Below are 19,017 nucleotides of genomic sequence, written 5' to 3' on the forward strand. Positions count from 1 at the left end.
GGTTATATGGGCAGTGGCGTACAAGATGGGCACGCACTGCGCCGTCAAAAACATTATTTATGATGTAAAGAAATCGGACATGTTTAGGGTTGGGTACCGAAACCCCCGACACATGAGCACGAGGTCTGGCTATAACCTAGCGCAGGAACACATCTCTCCGCATCTTCTGTGCTGTGAGACTGGTAAAGAGAAGCAGCACGTTCCGCAGGCACCCTTAAGATTACTCGCAAATGAACGTGTACACTGTTTCCAAACTTTGTTACTTACTGAATGTTTGGGCACATAAATATGAATTAACACTTTGTCTGTAAAAGCACATATTTCGTTACTTAGACTGAGCTTTGTGCTGAATGATACATAAAATTATAAAAATAAAGTCATATAACCAAATTCACCGCATATAGAAAGTACGCCACAGAGTTTCGGAACTTGTCATTCTCTGTGTCAGGAGGACGTAGAAAGAGAGCGCAGGAAAAAATTGACTTTTGGCTGTTTTTAATGGTAAGATGCTTTCTTGCATGCCTCCTTTGCATGCTGTAAATAAAGTGAATTTGTTGTTCATTGTTAATGAAAATGCTATTCCCATTTGTAAAAAATAATTCATTATTATTGAGTAGTTTAAAGAAATTGATTTGAGGCGAGATCTGGTCTATTAAGTGTCATAGCATTGAAACTTGATGTTTAAAGAAAATGTCCATTAATTTGACTATTTGTGGCTTGTGTTTTGAATATATGTTCCCCTGCATGTTTTCAGACATTTTTCCTAAACACATTGATTTTGCACATTGTGACTTGAATCTGCCTTATTCTGGTTGTTACTTTTCTTTATTGTAAAGGTACAGTACATCCTGTTCTAAACAAATTCTGTACATTAATCTTTGATTGGCTTTTGGTGTATCAATGTTGTGCTTTTCAACCACCTGCTGTCGTCCCCACAGGCACGCACGTGAACACACACATGTGCGATTCAAACATCAGTAGACTATACTGCCCTACAAAGGCAAAGTGCAGTAGCTACGCAAACACGGAAACTGAGAGAAATGCCTTTAAAGTTTTTACACCAGCTAGTGAAACGTGTTGTGGGCAGATAAGTGGTCATGCATTTATGTAATGCCTTATTAGGAAAACATTTTTATAGATAAAAACTATGATCACTGATGCTACCTGCCTTTGGATGACCCTACACAACTAAAACACTATTGCAAAAGCCAAGTGGAGTATCTACAAACTAAATGCGTTCATCGAGCTTTCTTCTTGCGTTTCATACTACATGTTAATTGTTTTAAATAACTTTAATAATTGAATTGATGTTTCCTCGTTGTGAATGTTAAAATTGCTCAAAAGTAAGCTTCAAGATTAAGAGTCATCTTATTGCAATGCTCCTTTGACCACATTTTTTTTCTCATTCTGATTCATAGCTATCTGTGAAATTAAAAATACTGATTGGCAAGATGTACTCTGACAGTTGAAAAGCAGATAATTATTATTGAACAAATATGACAGCACACTAATTAACTAATCATTTTTGTTATATTTACTGATCCGCGGTCGGATGGAACGAAGCATACGTCAGGATCCCGACCGCGGTCTGCCTGTTGAGGATGACTGCTCTAGTGTGTATTCAAGTGTTCATTTTTCAAATAAGGTTTTAGCTATAAAACGTTATAAAAATGGGCATTTTAACATAATTTCTTCGTTTACGATTGAGTCATTGGGGAATATGGACGGGACCTTGTAACAGTGGCTCCACATCGCACTCACTACTGCGCAGACTGACTCCAAATGATGTCAGCGGCCATAACATAACAGCGGCTTCATTTTTCTTCAATGGAAGTGAATGAGGTTGCGTCGTCCACCTTTTTGAAAGTCTACGATAAATATCTGCAATGGTTAGAATGGGATTTACAAACTAAACCAAGCCAAGGTATTATTCTATTAAAGCACTTCACTTTTAATGACCTTTTTTGGCTTCTATACAATAGAGTCTGTTCATAATAGTTGGTTTTACTATGGATGCCAAATTGTGTGATTGAAATGCTTTTGTATTTAATTTAATTTATGTGATTTATTGTAGAATTTATGCGCTGTAATATGCTTGCAAAGAACAGCATTTCATTTCTGTTTTTATGTATATACTCCGAGGAATGACAAAATAATGAAACTTGAATTTGGATCCCTGGCCGTTAATCCTTAAAATCACTCAAGCACTAAAGATTCTGAAGTCAATCATGTGACGTCTACCCTATGTGCTTCCAAAGTAATATAGACAAAAGGATTAAACACAACAAATCAGATCAAATATAGTAAGACATCAGTTGTGCTTGACTTCATGTGGCATTACGCAGACCAATCACAGATGACATCAAAGCACAAGAGCACTTTGAGACAGGGATGCCATGCTTTGATGCTATACATCATTCGGTTTGAAGACATACAGTATGTTGATCGGCAGTGAACACGTCTGTTAGAGCAGCGGTTCTCAATCCTGGTCCTCGCGTCCCACCGCTCTGCATATTTTGTGTATCTCTCTTGTTTAACACACCTGATTTAAATCTCTAGCTCATTAGAAGAGAGCTTAATGAATGAACCGCGTTCCGATTGACGTGTTCCCTGAACTGTGTTCATTGCTCTCTACTCCCTGCACACATGAAATCGGCTGACGTTAATTTAAGAACACGAAGAACAAAACTTACTACAGAAGATTGAAGGGTAATTTAACCGTAATTTTGAGATTTGCGCAACATTATCCACATTTCGAACGGGATTTATGGCAGAATATCTAGTGATGTTTACTTCGCAGGGCTCTTATGGGCGTATTAAACAAACCTCCGAAGCGGTAGGAGAAGCATACAAAATATGCAGAGCAGGGAGTCGCGAGGACCAGGATTGGGAACCGCTGTGTTAGAGTACAGACAATGGGTTCCTTCTGTTATGTCAATTCCGGTTTTATGGTGGTCTTGTCACATGACAACAAAATGGATATTTGCCTCATTAAAAAAATCATAAAATAAATCATGAAATTAAATCAGATTTTTAAAGGGGTCATATGACATGGCTAAAAGGAATATTATCATTTGTTTTAGATGTCATGCAATATGTATACACGATTTAAGGTTCAAGATACGCTGTATTTTCCACATACCGTGCATTTGTATCTCCTCTTTGAAACGCGCAGATTTTTTAGAAAGCTCATCGTTCTGAATAGACAGGTGTGCTATGATAACCAGTGCATAGTGATTGTTCGATTACTGCAAGCGTGTGATGGAAATGTAACAGCTCTTACCATATTTGGAAAATCAGGTTCAAAAGAAATTGTAATTGTTATTTGTTATAATGATTATTATTTGTCTTATACATACATGGACAACTTATAACACACCAAAGACACAGAAAAACACGTATTTGCACCATTTGACCCCTTCAACTAATCGATCTTGAGATCTGGACAAAACAATGAGCCTCATGTCATTGATCCACTGACACTAAATTACTGATGTGTATCAGTGAATAAATCAATTACTTCTTGGCAACATTGTGAGACATGTGGCACTAAATCCAACAACTAATACAAGAAGACATTCAGACAGAACCTAGAGGAGCACACAATACTCAGATGGGTTTAACTCCTTTACGTTGAGCCGTGGCTGAACAACTAAATAATTAAAACGGAAGACAGCAGGCCTGTGTTTAGATCTGTGGCGTCTGTGTTAATCTGCCTGGATCCCCCAAACTCCTTTGCCTTTCCCAACGCTCATGCCACGAGCGTCTCCGGCCGAGCTGTGCCTCTTCCAAGCAGCTGCCCCAGGATCCCAACATACTTCACTGCAATGTTTATCAGGCAGATTAACATGCTGACAGCCCCACCATTTGGAAACAGATCCCTGATTTATGTCCAATGGCTGTGGAAAACAGAGTGGTAGGACACAGTAAAAAGCCTTCACTGCCATTTGTGAAGCCCAGTCTGCATCTGTTTTCAGTGGGACTTGTTTAGACAACTACTTCTGTGGCCTTTGAGACATCTGAAGATTGTTCAAGGTGTGTGAAAGGCTAGCATCTCTGATCTTTTGTGTTTGTATACTGTGAAGGTCTGGCAGACTACAGTATATTGGTTTGTGGTTGTCTTAACATTGGTAGTGAACGGTTTATGTAAATAAGCAATAATGCTGATGAGCTTGTTTGCCTTTGTAGAGAAAAATGTAGCCCACGATAAAGTAATATCTTTATCGTAGGCTCATTTATAAAAGCACAGGCATTTTTTTCATTTATTGTAGAGGACAACCAATTCAAAAGCAAAGTATGTAATTGAAATATTTAAGAGTTACCAGGCAAGATATTTCATGTATCTATTATTTAATTCGTTTTTTATTCATTCAATTTAGTTTAGTAAAGACATGGACAAGGTTTGCAAGCATGTGAGGCATAAGTAGAGACCTTTTTCAATCGTTTCTATTAGCATCAATGCAGTATTATGTAAAAACGTTCAGTTATTGATGGAGCACTATTTACTGTCACGATACACAGACAGAACCCAGACAGCAAAGGAAGGGAAAAGATGTTTAATAAAAAATAACCACACATAACAAGCAGTCCAAATGACAAAATAATATGTCCACAAAACACACAAGGCAAGAACAAGGAACAAGGTATAATTCTTTGGGGAAAACACCACTCAGACTAGAGTTAACAATACAGACAAACTTTAACGAACTGACAAGGGACACAGAACACAAGGGCCGTAAATGGGGAAAATTAAGGAGGGATAATGACACTTGGCGAGGGGAATAAAACACTAAGGGCGAGACAACGGATCAAAAAGGAACAACCCCAACCGCTTGGTTAACAAAAACCCTGAAAATGGTTTATATTTGACCCAACTTTGGGTTAAAACAACACAGCATTTGGGGTTGAAAATAACACAGCATTTTGGTTGTTAAAGAAAGGTTAACTTATTTATCTGATTATGTGATCTCAATATGGTGGACACCATATTAACCATTTCAGCAATAACATTTTCCTAATTTTGCAAAAATAATCCTTGCATTTAGGTATTCAGACGCAATTAAACTGGGCCGTGTGTGTTGTGACATAAAAACGACAGTGACAAGCCACTGCATAATTACTGTCGCTCCAAGACCAACACTGCAATGAGTCTCATTCTGAATCATTTGGCTTGAGCAAATTGAACATCCTGAAGCAAACTGTACATTGGACAATGTGGACAATGTCAAAATGTATTACTTCAACAAATCTCATAATAATAAAAATTCGGTTTTATAAATATATATTATACTATATATATTAAATGAATATATATAATTATATTGTAAATTAGAAAATAATATTAGATACTTAGATAAAATATGAAAATTATGTTTCTGGACACACACTGTGTGGGTGAATCTAATGAAATATCGTCCCCAAATCAAAATTAAACATTTTTTGCAAAGAGATATGAGGTCTATTTTAAATTGTTAAATATTTTTTCGTGACATTAATATAAAGCATGTTTTCTGCTACTGCACTCATTGTGATTATGTGAAAAATTCCTACATTGTCAGGCAATATATATTTAGTCAATTAACAATATTTATTCTAACATATTTTTATTTATTGCATTACAGTAATAAAAATTTGATTTGGATTAAGGAAGATAATTGTTAGAAAAATTATAGTCATGGTAAAATCATCTTAGTTGATGTGCAGCAGGCGTTTTAAATGCGGAAAGAGCTTCCATTTGACTCCTTTTTAAGGTACAAAAACTAAATCATAGATTAAAAAATGCATTATGACTTTATCTCCATACCAAACTGTAGTGTGAAATGGCCAAACACAAAGACATGGTCTAAATGGAGGTAAACCATTGGTGTTTCCATGGAAACAAACTCCACAGATCTCTTTTGAAAAAGTGTCTTTAAAGATGCACAACATATGATTAGAATGAGAAGCAACAGCATGCAAACATTCACTCTGCGCTCAATATTACCAGAACAAACTGTGAGAACTGTGAGGAACAGCCAAAACAGCTTCAAATTGAACATTGGATCCTCCAAATACAATTATTCAAAAAAACGTGCATTCTTAGGTTTTAATCTTATCTTTGTGTTTTATCATTTGCAGGACTGGCATTGCTTCATAATGTGTAGCCAATGGAGAAACTCGAGCAGAATACAACAGATTAAAGCAAAAGCATTAGAGCAGAGATAGGCGGCAATCTGAAGCTATGAAAACAAGAGCTACTAACATCAGATTATTCTAATTGGACCTCTTTGAAAGTTCTCTTCTCTTCATAGCAGGCCCGACACTAAACGTCTCCAACACAACATTCACAAAAGCACTCAAGTTTAAATTATTGAAATAATAACCAACTTATTCATTATTGGTAACAGTTTGCTTTAACTTTCATCACCGTGTTGAAATATGGCTAAAACAGACTCAAGTGCCACACATCATAATGAATAATTCTACTATAGTAGATAATAATAATATAATAATTCAGTTACAGCATTTGATAATAAATAAATGAAGGCGTGTGTCTAAAAACACATCTAGCATCGCAATTAAGCACTTGTGGAACACTATTATTTGACTACCCAAAATGCGAATTTAGTATTCTCAGAGCACAATAAACAAGAAATTCTTATGTAAGATATAGCCATTACTTAAACTAAAAGGTCTTCCGTAAAGAAATGCAATGCACTCACAAGAAAACAATTGAAATTCACACTGCCATTATTTATGCTCTTCAACAGCACAATGTGTTCCATTTGACTCCTTTCTAAAGTGCAAAGTGAAAACTAAATCATAGATTAACAAATGCATTATGACTTTATCTCCATACCAAACTGTAGTGTGAGATGGCCAAACTCAAAAACATGGTCTAAATTGAGGTCGTTCATACAAATACATAGTTCATTTTTTACGGTCGCTTGGCATATGGTACATTATTTCTCTATGTCTTGTTGCATAAATAGCTACAGACAGATCCCTGCATTCTAGATTTCCATTAAGGGATGTGAGTTCAAACAGACCAGCTGGCTTAAATCTCTAATCTTTACATGTTATCAAAAATAACATGCTGTGGTTAAGGCCTGAGGGAGTTTCCTCCAAAAAACCCTCGTAGTGCAGAACATCACTAACAAAAGCCAGCAGCAGAATGTGTAAAATGAGGCTATTCTGAGATCGTGTCCACTCCTTGTACTACAACTTTCAATACTCAATACTTACTTTACAAAACAATAGCACTTTTTTTAAACACAGCAGCAAGATCAGAGAGAGGCTGGGAAAATGTCATATTAACCGTATATTAAAGTTTTATTTATGCCAGCGCATTTTTTGTGTTTTATTAAGGCTAATTCACACTGATCCAACAAACCCCAACATTCTAAATTCTCATTGAAATTGATCCAACCAATGCCAACAGGGATTTCAGACTGATCCAACAAAATCCAACAAACGCATTATCAGCCTTTAAGGAATTTTTATATTTTAACTAGTTTTAAATGTTCAAGCTGATGCAATAAGATGAGATAGGCTGAGGTTTAACATCTCATTTGATTTTCAAGTTCCAATATACAGATGTTATAAATGTTGTTAGGTCAAAAGGTGAACCATTTAGAAAGTCACATGAAGTAATACCAAGGAAGAAAATTACACCTGACAGTGATCATTATGTCCTGATGTGCACAAATTGACTTGATCTTTGCTGCCCGTTGCCCAAAGATTGCTGGAACTTGCTCAAATCATGAAAAATGATGTCAAGCAAAAAAAAAACTAGAAGAAAGCATTAGCACATAACAATAAATTCTTCATTTAGTCTGCTGAAAGAGAAATATCTTAAATCAAGCACAGATTGTGGACCTCAATGTCCTAGGCCTTCTGCAAATACAATTCGCAGTTGCCCCAAGAATGAGATTTGTGCTTATTCAATAAATAATCCATCTTTACTTCAAATGACAAAATTCCATTTTAGAGACCACATCAGAACCACAGAATAGAGAGGAACTCGGACTTACTTCAAGACATGTGTAGAGCCATTGATCTGTGTGGCCGGGCAGGGCGTTCCAGTACCTAGGATGGAAGGTCTTCGGTAACGCTTGTGTCCACAGCAGAGAATGATGAGGAAGGCACGACGGAAGGACTTGTTGAGGAATGCATAGAGGATGGGGTTAAGCATGGAGTTGATGTAGCCCAGCCAGAGACAGGCGGCCCACAGCTGCTCAGGAACACTGTAGTCTATGAAGGGGTCCACCACATTCGTGATGAAGAAAGGAGCCCAGCACAGACAGAAGCAGCCCATGATTATGCACAAAGTCTTGGCAGCCTTGGTCTCAATGCGCATGCGGTGGTTGCGTTGGTGGTCTGCACTGTCCGAGGCCGCGTTCCCAGCCCGCTTTAGCAGGTTGATCTGCCGGGCGTGTTCCCGGGCCGTGACGTAGATGCGCTGATAGGCCAGAACCATCAGGATCAGTGGTAAGTAGAAGGCCACAACTGAGCAGGTCAGAGCGTATGGCTTGTTCACCATGAAAACACACACCGTGGAGTTGCCGAGGAACTTCCGTTTCTCTATCTGTCGAGAGGAGACGTGACACATTCATCTTTTTCAAACACTGACAAATGATGGACTTTCAATGAAGCCTTTAATCTTTCAATGGGCTGCTCATAATTTGCTTGATTTAGAAAGAAGGTCATTTGTTCACTGTAAATGAAACATGCTTGACATTAAAGTCCTGTTGCGTTAAACACTACAATATTCAAATATTACAGTAAACACTTAATCAAATACGCTGAGAAATGTCAGAGCCATCAATACAAGACATCAACTATGATCTTTAAAAACATTTTTTAAGCATTCCAGGTATGATGATGGTTCAGCTAAACAACTGTTTGGAATAACAGTATTAAGGTACATTTTCACAAAAAAGTTCCAATATTATTTATTGAATTATATTGTTAGTTTTATCATCAATTAAAAATGCTTACAACACGCAATGCCATGAAATTCGATAAAAGTAAAATATTTTCACATATTGGGATTAATTGTAACACTTTGTTACAACTAAACCTGTTTTGTAATTTTTTTTTCAAAGCCTTATTACCAAATTGCTAGAAGTATGTTTTAGGAAACAAGATACTTTAAGATAATAAAAGGTTGGATTTGGTGATTTACACAGCCAAGTGAGAAATTGAAAAAAAACTTCCATGTGGCCAAAACACAATTCGTCCAATATTAAAAAAAAAACACATCAAAACTTTTCAAAAATTCACAGATTATCTGGCAATGAGAGAAAAAGGGCAAAAGCACAAATCATCGACCCCGTGTTACTTTGAAAACCATCCGTGTTACAGTTAACCCGCATTACGTTTCGCCCCGCGCTCCCCTGCATTTCAAAATAAAATGTCTACTTTTCTAGATCCAATCAATTCTGGGTAGAAAATAACTGCCACACCCTCAATTTGTATTATTCTATATTCCAAATATGTAAAAATGTGATCGATTTCCACCTCTCTTGGACTGTAATTTGTTGCTCCCTTACAGGGTTAAATGTTGGCACCACAAGATTTATGATGTTCATGTAATATGTACAGTTGACATTTCACATACATTTCCTGTCTTTGACTGTATGAGGCCTTTCTCAGCTGTGGGAAACTATTTAAACGTAAAAAAAAAACACGGCCTTGTTCCAATTAGCAGTGTTATTCTATTTAATGACATTAATTCATTGCAACTAAATATGGAAAGAACTCATGTCACATTGTGGTTCATTGCACTGTTGATATTTAAATGAACAATAGATCCAATTAAACGTCTAGTCATTAAAAGTGCAAAAAGATTGATAAGAGGTATTGTGCCAACTCAAATTAAACTAAAGAACAATGTAATCCCAAACGCATACAGATATTTGCCTATGTGCTAGTGTAAGATCAATGGATGGAAGTTGAAAGTCTATGAAACCCTCTGCTGAAATATTACATTTCCATGGATGTCAAAACTAGAGAGTATCTCTTCCCAGGTAACACTGGAAAAACATTTCCTTCTCTCCAGCGTGACTTTAATTACGGCTCATCAATCTCCACTTGCGGACCTGTTTTGTTTGTTTACAGGAAAGCAATGGATTAAGTTCCCTACCTGAGACGTTGGGATTACATTTTCTACTCAATCATCACAGCTTTCAAAGAGGAACTTTATGAGAGCCTCTTTGTACCGCAATTTCTTTCTTTCATACCCAGACAGTGGCTTGACTTAGGTGCATGGATGCATAATTGCTTTTCCAAGCTGCATACAGAATAGAAATGTGAAATGTTTGAAAAAAATCGGTTTCTATGATGCAAAAACATATGCCTCTCAAGTTTGCTGGGCTCGCAGCACTTTTCATTGAGCACTTTAATAGTCCAGCTCGCCCTGACCACATACAGGCGGATTAAGAAGCAAAGCAAACATCATTATTAAAAAATTCAGAATCAACAACTTTATCAACACAAACGTCTTGGTTACGGATGTAACCTCAGTTCCCTGATGGAGGGAACGAGACGTTGTGTCGAACCGACAGATGGGGTTCGCCATTGAGAACCTATCAACTTCGACTAGTTTAGAAAAGGCCAATGAAACTGGCAAATGAAATTTGCATGCCGGAATCCGTCCCATGATATCCGGGTATAAAAGGGAGACGTCGTGCTGCATTCATTCACCTTTAGTTCTGAGGCGCCTAAGAGGCTCTCATGACTGCTGCAGCGGGCGGCACGCGTTTGTGGCAAGAAGGACACAACGTTACAATCCGTAACCAAGACGTTCCCTTTCTGTCGGTCTCTCGAACCGACAGATGGGGTTCCTATTGAAAACGCCACAGCGCTGTGCCGTATCACAATCTCTAGCGAAGACACTGTGACTGGCCTGTGCGTGTCAGACGTGAGCGCTTTCGTGAAATTGCAATCTTCCAGTAGTTAGGTAGGTAGGGGGTCCCAGAGCTTTTGAAAAGGTGGGAAGCCTCTGCCTTCGGTCCTCAAGGGCGGCGGCCTTAGTTTCTTTAACAGCTTGAAGCCTTGAATGGGGAACGCACTACAGAGACCACTTCAACCATCGGGAGGAGTTCTAGTGGGGACACCCGGATGGTCTCACAGTCAGGGGTGAGCTTATTGGAAAAATATGCGGACTGAAGTAGTGAACACGAGGTGGAGGTCCACCGAGGTGGAGGTCCACCTAGGCAAGGTCATGGGTTACCAAGGTGGGAACCAATAATGAGGATACATCAGACGGAACCAACTAGGGGAGTTACAACGCCCGGTAGCACTATGTCAGGTTAGAGCTATATGTGGATAACTCCGAAGGTACCCGGCCTACATTGAGGTTCCACAGGTCTGCCCTGGGATGCCACAACGTGCCTTTCCCCTGAGAAAGCAGGTCCTTTCTCAGAGGGATCGGCCAGGGGGGAGTTGTTGTCAGAAGCACAAGCTCCGAGAACCAAGTCCGGTTGGGCCAGTATGGCGCAACTAGTAACACTTGATGCTCCTCTTCCCTGACCTTGCACAGGGTCTGTGCAATGAGGCTCACTGGGGGGGGAAGGCCTACTTCCTCTCTACTGCCTACCACTCCAATGCTCTATACTCCTCGATGAGTGTATTGCACCTATGAGAACAGCTGTACATGCCACGCTGGAGAAATTTGCTCTTTTAGAGAAAAAACTTGAACACTTCTGGAACTGCCGAGACGCCCAGGGGAAGTCGCCACAGGAAGGGACAGTCCGCTGCATCACGTCGTAAGAATCCTGCAGTAATTCGGTGTAGAGTTTGAAGTCTCAAAGTCGATCATGTGTCAAGGCTCCGAAGAACAAATGGTGAATGAATGCACCACGCCGTCTCCCTTTTATACCCGGATATCTAGGGGGCGGATTCCGGCATGCAAATTTCATTCCCCAAATTCATTGACCTTTTTTAAGCTATTCGAAGTTGATAGGTTCTCAAGGGTGAACCCCATCTGTTGGTTCGATACAACGTCGAGAGAACGACAGAAAGGGAACTGTCTGTAACATCTGAAGTCACTCACCAAATCGTTTATTCCAATACTGTTCCAGCCCTGCATTATGGGTAAAAAGGAAATAACGGTTGGGATTATCCAGCATCCGCCGATCATTAGAGCCACTCTCATCGGTGTCATTTTATTCCCATAGACCAGCGGTTGGCAACATATGGCGTAATACCTGAAAGATAGGGTTAAAAAAAAATTATACATACAGTAAACATACAGAAAATCTGGAAAATTGTAAATATCCTTTTTGCTTTGTTTCATTTTTTAATCTTTTGGAAGACGCAACCTTGAAAAACATGAAGGGACATGACCAGTCAATACCCCGGACGGTTAAAAAAACATTAAAACATTATAGACATCTGTAAGCTTCATGAAATGGAGGTTCTTGTCAACCTGCAAGATCTGCTTTACCTTCCTGATTTGACTGTATGCAGTATGTGAAGCAGGTCCTCTGACTTTACACCCAGCATTCTGAGTGAACAAAGATTTCTAAGAACCACTAACAAAAATACAAACCCTAAATGGAATATCTGGATTTCATTTATTTTTTGCATTTTTATACGGATAATTGTAAAGTTTTATTAGCAGCTGAAATTATGATATTAAAATCACATATTTATTTATTTATGAACAATATTTAATCAATTACTTTACAAACAGATCTTTGTTTCTGACAGGTGCTGAAATTCGATGGAAATCTGTAGAGCCTTCTGTATTTGCAGACTTCACGCAGCCCTGCCATCAACCCTATGGGATTGATGTAAACTCATGTTTATCTATATTTATGGCTGTGCTATACCCGTGTGCCCTGACAAGAAACAACATTTGGAATTCATTTAAAGGTCTATTACCTTTTATTTTCCCAGAGAAAAGACAAGCAGCGGATTTTCATGCTCTTCATTTGAGAACTGAGAAACCAATAAATCACCTCAACTGCTGCAAATACAGTTTTGCTGAAATAAAGCACAGGACACCAAGTCACTAAGTGACAACAAGCAGAAAAGAGTGAATCTATATACTATCAGTTGTGCTGTTGATGTACTAAAGTACTTGATACAAAAGCAATAATATAATTAACTAAACTCAATTCAATTGTATTTTTATAGTGGATTTCTCAATTCAGCATTGCTGCAAAGCAACAATAAAACAAGGGAAAGTTTCTGAAATGCATAGAATGGGTGGTGTTTTTTGCTAATTTTGCACAAGATTATCAATACTTACTGTGGAAATCCACCTAGTCTCACAGGAATTTGTAGCTAGTTTACGAGGTTGCTCATTTGTATAAATTCATACGTTATGAAACGTACAAAAATGTATGATTGCTAGAATAAAGGCACCCCTAACCATATAATATCACTGGCACGAAAGCAAATCATACCTGTTCATTAGAATTTGCAAAAATTGCCACATCGTAAAATAGTTACGTTTTGCTGTGAGATTGTGTTGGTAAAAATACATGTCTATGGGATAATAAGCGCACCGCTGTATTCATAGCACATAACGGGCAAACAGCGTCAACGTAAAGCATTTCAAGAAATTAATGCGGTTGGAGAGGTCAGTTACCCACAATCCACTTTCCTTAGAATAAATTCTGTCTCTCTTTGACCCAGATGTCTGTGCTGAGGTTCCTGTTTATATCTATGCCTCTGGCCACAAAGTCTGCCATTCTAACCATGTGTTCACCACAGCATGTTTACTGCTGGCAAAAGAGAGTGATACTCGCTCCATGTCATTTTGAAAGTGCAATGCGACAATGTGACCTCTGCCCCTCCAGTTCAGATTCTGCGCCTTAATGCACCTGAACAGGGCACGGTAAAAGCTAAGTCTAAAGCCTGAGGAATGTCACCCTTACAGCCGGTATACAGATGAATTCAATGTTTGCATAACATTGTTTCTACTAAGATCCAAGAGAGTTTACTGTAGATGTATTCTATAAATTTCCGCGGTACATTTAAATTGAGGAATTTAATTTATGATTGGGCCTGTCTACCAAGAAATAAGCATCCGGATGCAATTGATATAATTTTTATGGGGGTCTCACATCATTCTTCTGTAACAAATTTGGAAAGGTTCAATCTCAGGGGAATTTCATCAGCGAGAACAAGTGTTTGCAAGTGGGTCAGCAGAATCTCTGACTGAAGCCTGACTTCCAGCACGTGTCTTAAAACATTCTCACTTAAAGTGTCAAAGCACTCTCCGCTGTGATCAGACAGGCCACTTTCCTAATTGGACCTGTATGTTATTTTCTAGCACGCTGCGTTGGTCATTTATCCGAGATCACAGTTCTGTGCGTTTTAAACACGCTGTACAGTTTACATTTGTCTTCATGCTGTGTAATTAAACATTGAAGAGTGCATATGGCAGCTTTTTGAATTTAATTGTATAGCGTCTGTGCTGAATTGAATTAAATTGGGCCACAGTAAATGCTCTATCATGTCTCGGAGTAACTGCTGAATTGCGACAGTAAATAGGGCTATGCATAAGCACAATAGGCTTAATTGTCTGCATAATTGCCCTCGTTTACTCAGGCTCTAGATGAAACACAACAAAAAAAATGTGACCCCATTACAAATTGTTTTAGAGTGTAACTCAGAATATGTCAGTACTGAAATTATTCATCATATCTCCAAGATGTTCTTGTTTCTTAGATCTAGGTCTTATTCACTTCCATATTTGTAAGCTAGTCACAACATTTACACGCTACCTACATCTAGTCTGTTGTGAAATAAATGTTGTGGATATAGAAATGGGTTGTATGTCAGCTATGGTAAATTGCTGTTAATGCAACATGTTTCCTGTATCAGTCTCTTACTAAACTACAGTACTGAAAGCTGTGGTGTCCATAGCCTTTAAATTTGAAGACCAACATGAAATCACAACTGTGATCAGAATAAAAGCTGAAGAACAGCAGGCTTTGCATAGTTCCAGGGGCATATATGATCAATGGCAAGGCAAACCCGTTTCTCTGAGTTCCGGTTGGGCGATAGTCCCAGCTAGCACACATACGTCTGTAATACGTCTGCTAAAGATCTGGATCTGGAAAACATCTGCTGTGTTAAAGCATCTTCTAAACATCTTAGAAAGAGTCGTTTTACTTCCACTCTAAATCATAAACATCTTACAGACATCTATACGACATCTAACAGTAGACGTCTGTCAGATGTAGCACACTATCTGGGGTGTCCTGAAAGTCTGAGTGAAAATCCAATTCCAGGCTTGGCTGCCATTGGACAAGCACGTGCTGTGAAGAAATTGACCTCCAACCAAATGAAAAGCTGAAATATGGGTTGAATGGGCAGACGCCTAGTTCTAATGACTCTAAGCTTGTGAGCGAGAGCCACCTATATCATTGTTTTCACAGGCTAATGCCTCTGTTGAATTATCTCCAGCTCTCTTTAACACCTTTCATTGATATGTGGAGTAATATTAATGCTGCGCTAGACTTATTGGTCTGAGAATGTAGGTATTTTTAGTGGGTTTTATGAATTGATCTACAAGAAATCCCCCACCACACAAAAGGAAATAAATTGCAGATAAATTGTGAATAAATAGTTTTAGAATCTCATTTACTATGTAAATGATGCAGATCAGGTAAGTGAGCAAACATCCTCCAAAGATTTGTGCTAAATGCAGTACTGGGACTGCAAAGCATCACTGCACCACTGCGATCCAATCAACTCTTCAATATGCTAAACTTGCATGTGATTGCATGACAAGCCTGGATAATAGCGTTGTATCGTTAATTGCATTGAGTTTTATGAATGGGTCTAATTTACAATACATAAATAGGAGGCAACAACTTTAAAACGGGTGCAAAAGAATGCAATATCAGTGCAGATTGGAGGTTTTCACGAAAAAAAAACTGCACAAATGGTGCAGAAAAGAATTTGTGAATTGAACACAAACCTCTGTGCTTGCATGTGAGCTGACATAATAGTTTTAGATAAATCTCAAGTGATGTGTCCACAGAATCCACCAGTGAATTCTTGCAGGGTGTGTCAGGCAGTCATGCTCTTTATTGTTGTCATATAAACTACGTATATGATGGAAAAGTGCAAAGGTCCTTGTGTTACAGCCGGTTATATTTAGAAGCCGAGTCCAGATAGCTCATCGGCCATAAAAATAAGGTACTTAAGGGTGTATTATATTGAAGCGATTACAATCTCTAAAGAAATGGTACAGAAGGACAACAGTTTAATGAGGAACAACATTCCAGTCATGACATTTCAAAGGCACGGCCAAAAGGGCTGAAGGCCTGGCTGACAGCTCCCCTGTTGCTCTTTTGTTCCCTGTGTGGAGGCTGATCAGGTGCGGTACTTTAGATTTCATCTCTGAAGAGCCACCTGTGCCTCTCTCCTCTTGGCTGCTGAAGTGTACAAATAATCATGACAGGAAAAACTCCAGGATTCTTTTAAAGCTGATATTCTCTTCCTGCTCGGTCAGAGCTTTCGCATCTGAAGTTTTTATGTTTTTATTATGTTTATGATGTGCTAAACAAAAGGTTACAAATTTTAAAAACTTCATTAGATTTGACATATTTAACCTGTGTTTTACAACGTCATCTCGATTCTCAGAAAACAGGCTGTTGAGTTCAGTGTTGCCAACTCTTTTCAATGGAAAGAAGGCCTGCCCGAAAAGTCGATAAATGTCGCCAGATAACACCACGCGCTAATTTGGATATCAGCGACATCATAAAGTATCTGACAAGCTAAGCGCTTTAGGTCTGCTTCATATCTCTACTCTCTGAGCTGTCGTATATAGTATTATATTAAAACAATTAAAATGCACAATAAATAGGTTCTTATGTTCTATATTTTTTGACTAAATTATTTTTGTGTTTCTGTTGGCAGACAACAAAAACTACGTAATAGTGAGTGAACTCGACCCCTTAAAACTACACACCAGCAGTAATTTTCATCGAACAGCTAAAGTTCGTCTGTGTTCAAGTTTACATGTCCGTAGTAACGTCAGAACGTTCCGAGTCATGGCGTTTCATCACGTTTCGTAATCATAAATGCTCAAATAAGGTCAATAAGTGACTAGTTCTTGGAAACACTGTTTGTAAATGCAAACTTCGAATCTCATTCACGTGTCAGTGCGGTCCTCAGCTGCTTCTCTCTGGTGGGCAGTCCCATTGTACAGAATAGAAAGAGAGGCGTTGCTTCGCTGTGAAGGCAAAAACTCACTCTGGCAGGGCAGTAGAAGTGAAGCTGAATGTTTTGCCAAGCTAGATTTGTCGCTAGTCCCTTTTTGAAAAATAAGTTGGTAAAGGGGTCTGAAAAGTCACTAAATATAGCGACAAAGTCACCAAGTTTCAATTCAATTCAATTCAAGTTTATTTATATAGCGCTTTTCACAATGTGTATTGTTTCAAAGCAGCTTTACAGGGGCAAACAAGAAAAACAGAAAAGTTAAAACACAGCACAGTGCATGGTATTTATACAACGAGTAAGTTCATTCTAATAAATAACATCTAATTTCTAAATAAATAAATGAATGAATGCAGTCTCCCGAGTTGGCAACACTGGTTGAGTTCTATGTTCTATGAAGTTCCTACTTCCGAAACATTCTGATTGGTCAAGCTGTGACTGTCTTTTGTGATTGGTCTACTGGTTAGAGTTTGTGTTGAGATGTCCCGCCAAATACCCTATCTGTGTTCCAAGGCACTGTCAGGCTTTGCCTGTCGTTTTATTTTATTTTGGGTTTATTCTTATCCAGTTTGCTGTGTTTTGTCGTTTGCCTTTGTCTCACGTCTGGTAACCCATTAAGGCTCTTACTGCTGTTGATTTCTCTCACCTGCTCCTCATTTGTGTTCCCTCTATTTCAGCTCGTTTTTCCATTCTCTCCGTCTGGCGATGTAATTTGTTTGTACCATGTTTGCTCGTAGCGCTTGTAGTTACTTTTGATCTATCCTTTCGTAGGAACGAGGCATCCCGTGAGCTGGTTTGGACTTTATTTTCCCTTACAGCTCTCTTTTGGATCTCGTGTTCCTTTTGGATTTACGTTTGGATTATTCTCTCACAGAGTATCGACTAGCGGAGTTTTCCAGTTTTACGGTCTGGTGTGCCCTGGCCACATTCTCTCTCACGGAGGTTATAGCCGGCCGTGGTTCCTATGTTTTCTTGTCAGGAGTGCCCTGCCGATTTATTGTTTGTTGCTGTGTAACCTTGTGCAAATAAACTGTATTATCCTCACCTGCATCTGTGTCCTTCTGAGAACCGTGACAGTACATCGCCACCAAAGATGGACTCAGCAGAAGAGGTCGATGTTCGCCGTGCCATCGCCAGCCAGGGATTGCTTTTAGGACGTCAGCAGCAGGAGGTAGCGGAGATTCGTGTGGGCATCTCTACTCTCTCCCAACAACTCGCTGCTATCGCTCATCACCTTGACCAGACCCAGTCTATAGAAGCGGCAGCTTCAGCTAGTGCTGCACCGGTTGAGACGGACGCAGTCTCTTCCCGCCGACCGGAGCCTCGTCTCAATCCTCCAGTTCCCTACGCCGGTGAGCCCACTTCCTGTCGCTCATTTCTCTCACAATGTTCTCTGACCTTCTCCCTACAGCCCTCCTGCTTTTCCACCGAGCAGTCGAAGGTAGCATTCGTGGTCATGCAGCTGAAGGGTGTCGCCAGGGAATGGGGTACGGCGCTCTGGGACAATAAGCATGCCTGCTGTGCTTCTTTTGAGTTGTTCTCCCAGGAGCTTAGGAAGGTTTTCGACCGGTCTGCACTTAACAGCGAAGCAGCTCGGTCGTTGTCCCTCTTACAACAGGGTTGCAGGACGGTCTCTGATTACTCCATTGAGTTCCGTACATTGGCTTCATCTTGCGGCTGGAATGACAAGGCTCTTTGGAATCGGCTGGAAAGCCCCCTTCTCTATCTCCGCCCCAGGAGGAGCCTATGCAGATCAGCCGTGCCCGGCTCACCAATCAGGAACGTCGTCGACGCCGGGCCAACAATTTGTGTCTCTATTGTGGTGATCCTGAGCATTTAGTGGCTGGT

General features: G+C 39.4%; 1 protein-coding gene across 2 annotated transcripts in view; it reads right to left on the reverse strand.

The window, feature by feature from the left end:
* The window catches only part of htr4 (5-hydroxytryptamine receptor 4), a 106,258-nt gene that overhangs the window by 41,593 nt on the left and 45,648 nt on the right, over positions 1–19,017 (reverse strand). For both annotated transcript variants that reach the window (XM_056770263.1, XM_056770264.1), the window contains exons 5-6: positions 12,038–12,191; positions 8,013–8,566 (exon numbers count right to left, since the gene is read on the reverse strand). In XM_056770263.1, the coding sequence (XP_056626241.1) occupies positions 8,013–8,566; positions 12,038–12,191 (708 nt within the window). The remainder of the gene's footprint in view (positions 1–8,012; positions 8,567–12,037; positions 12,192–19,017) is intronic.

The sequence above is a fragment of the Triplophysa dalaica genome, chromosome 16 (assembly GCF_015846415.1).
Source record: "Triplophysa dalaica isolate WHDGS20190420 chromosome 16, ASM1584641v1, whole genome shotgun sequence".
In the NCBI taxonomy this organism is placed as follows: domain Eukaryota; kingdom Metazoa; phylum Chordata; class Actinopteri; order Cypriniformes; family Nemacheilidae; genus Triplophysa; species Triplophysa dalaica.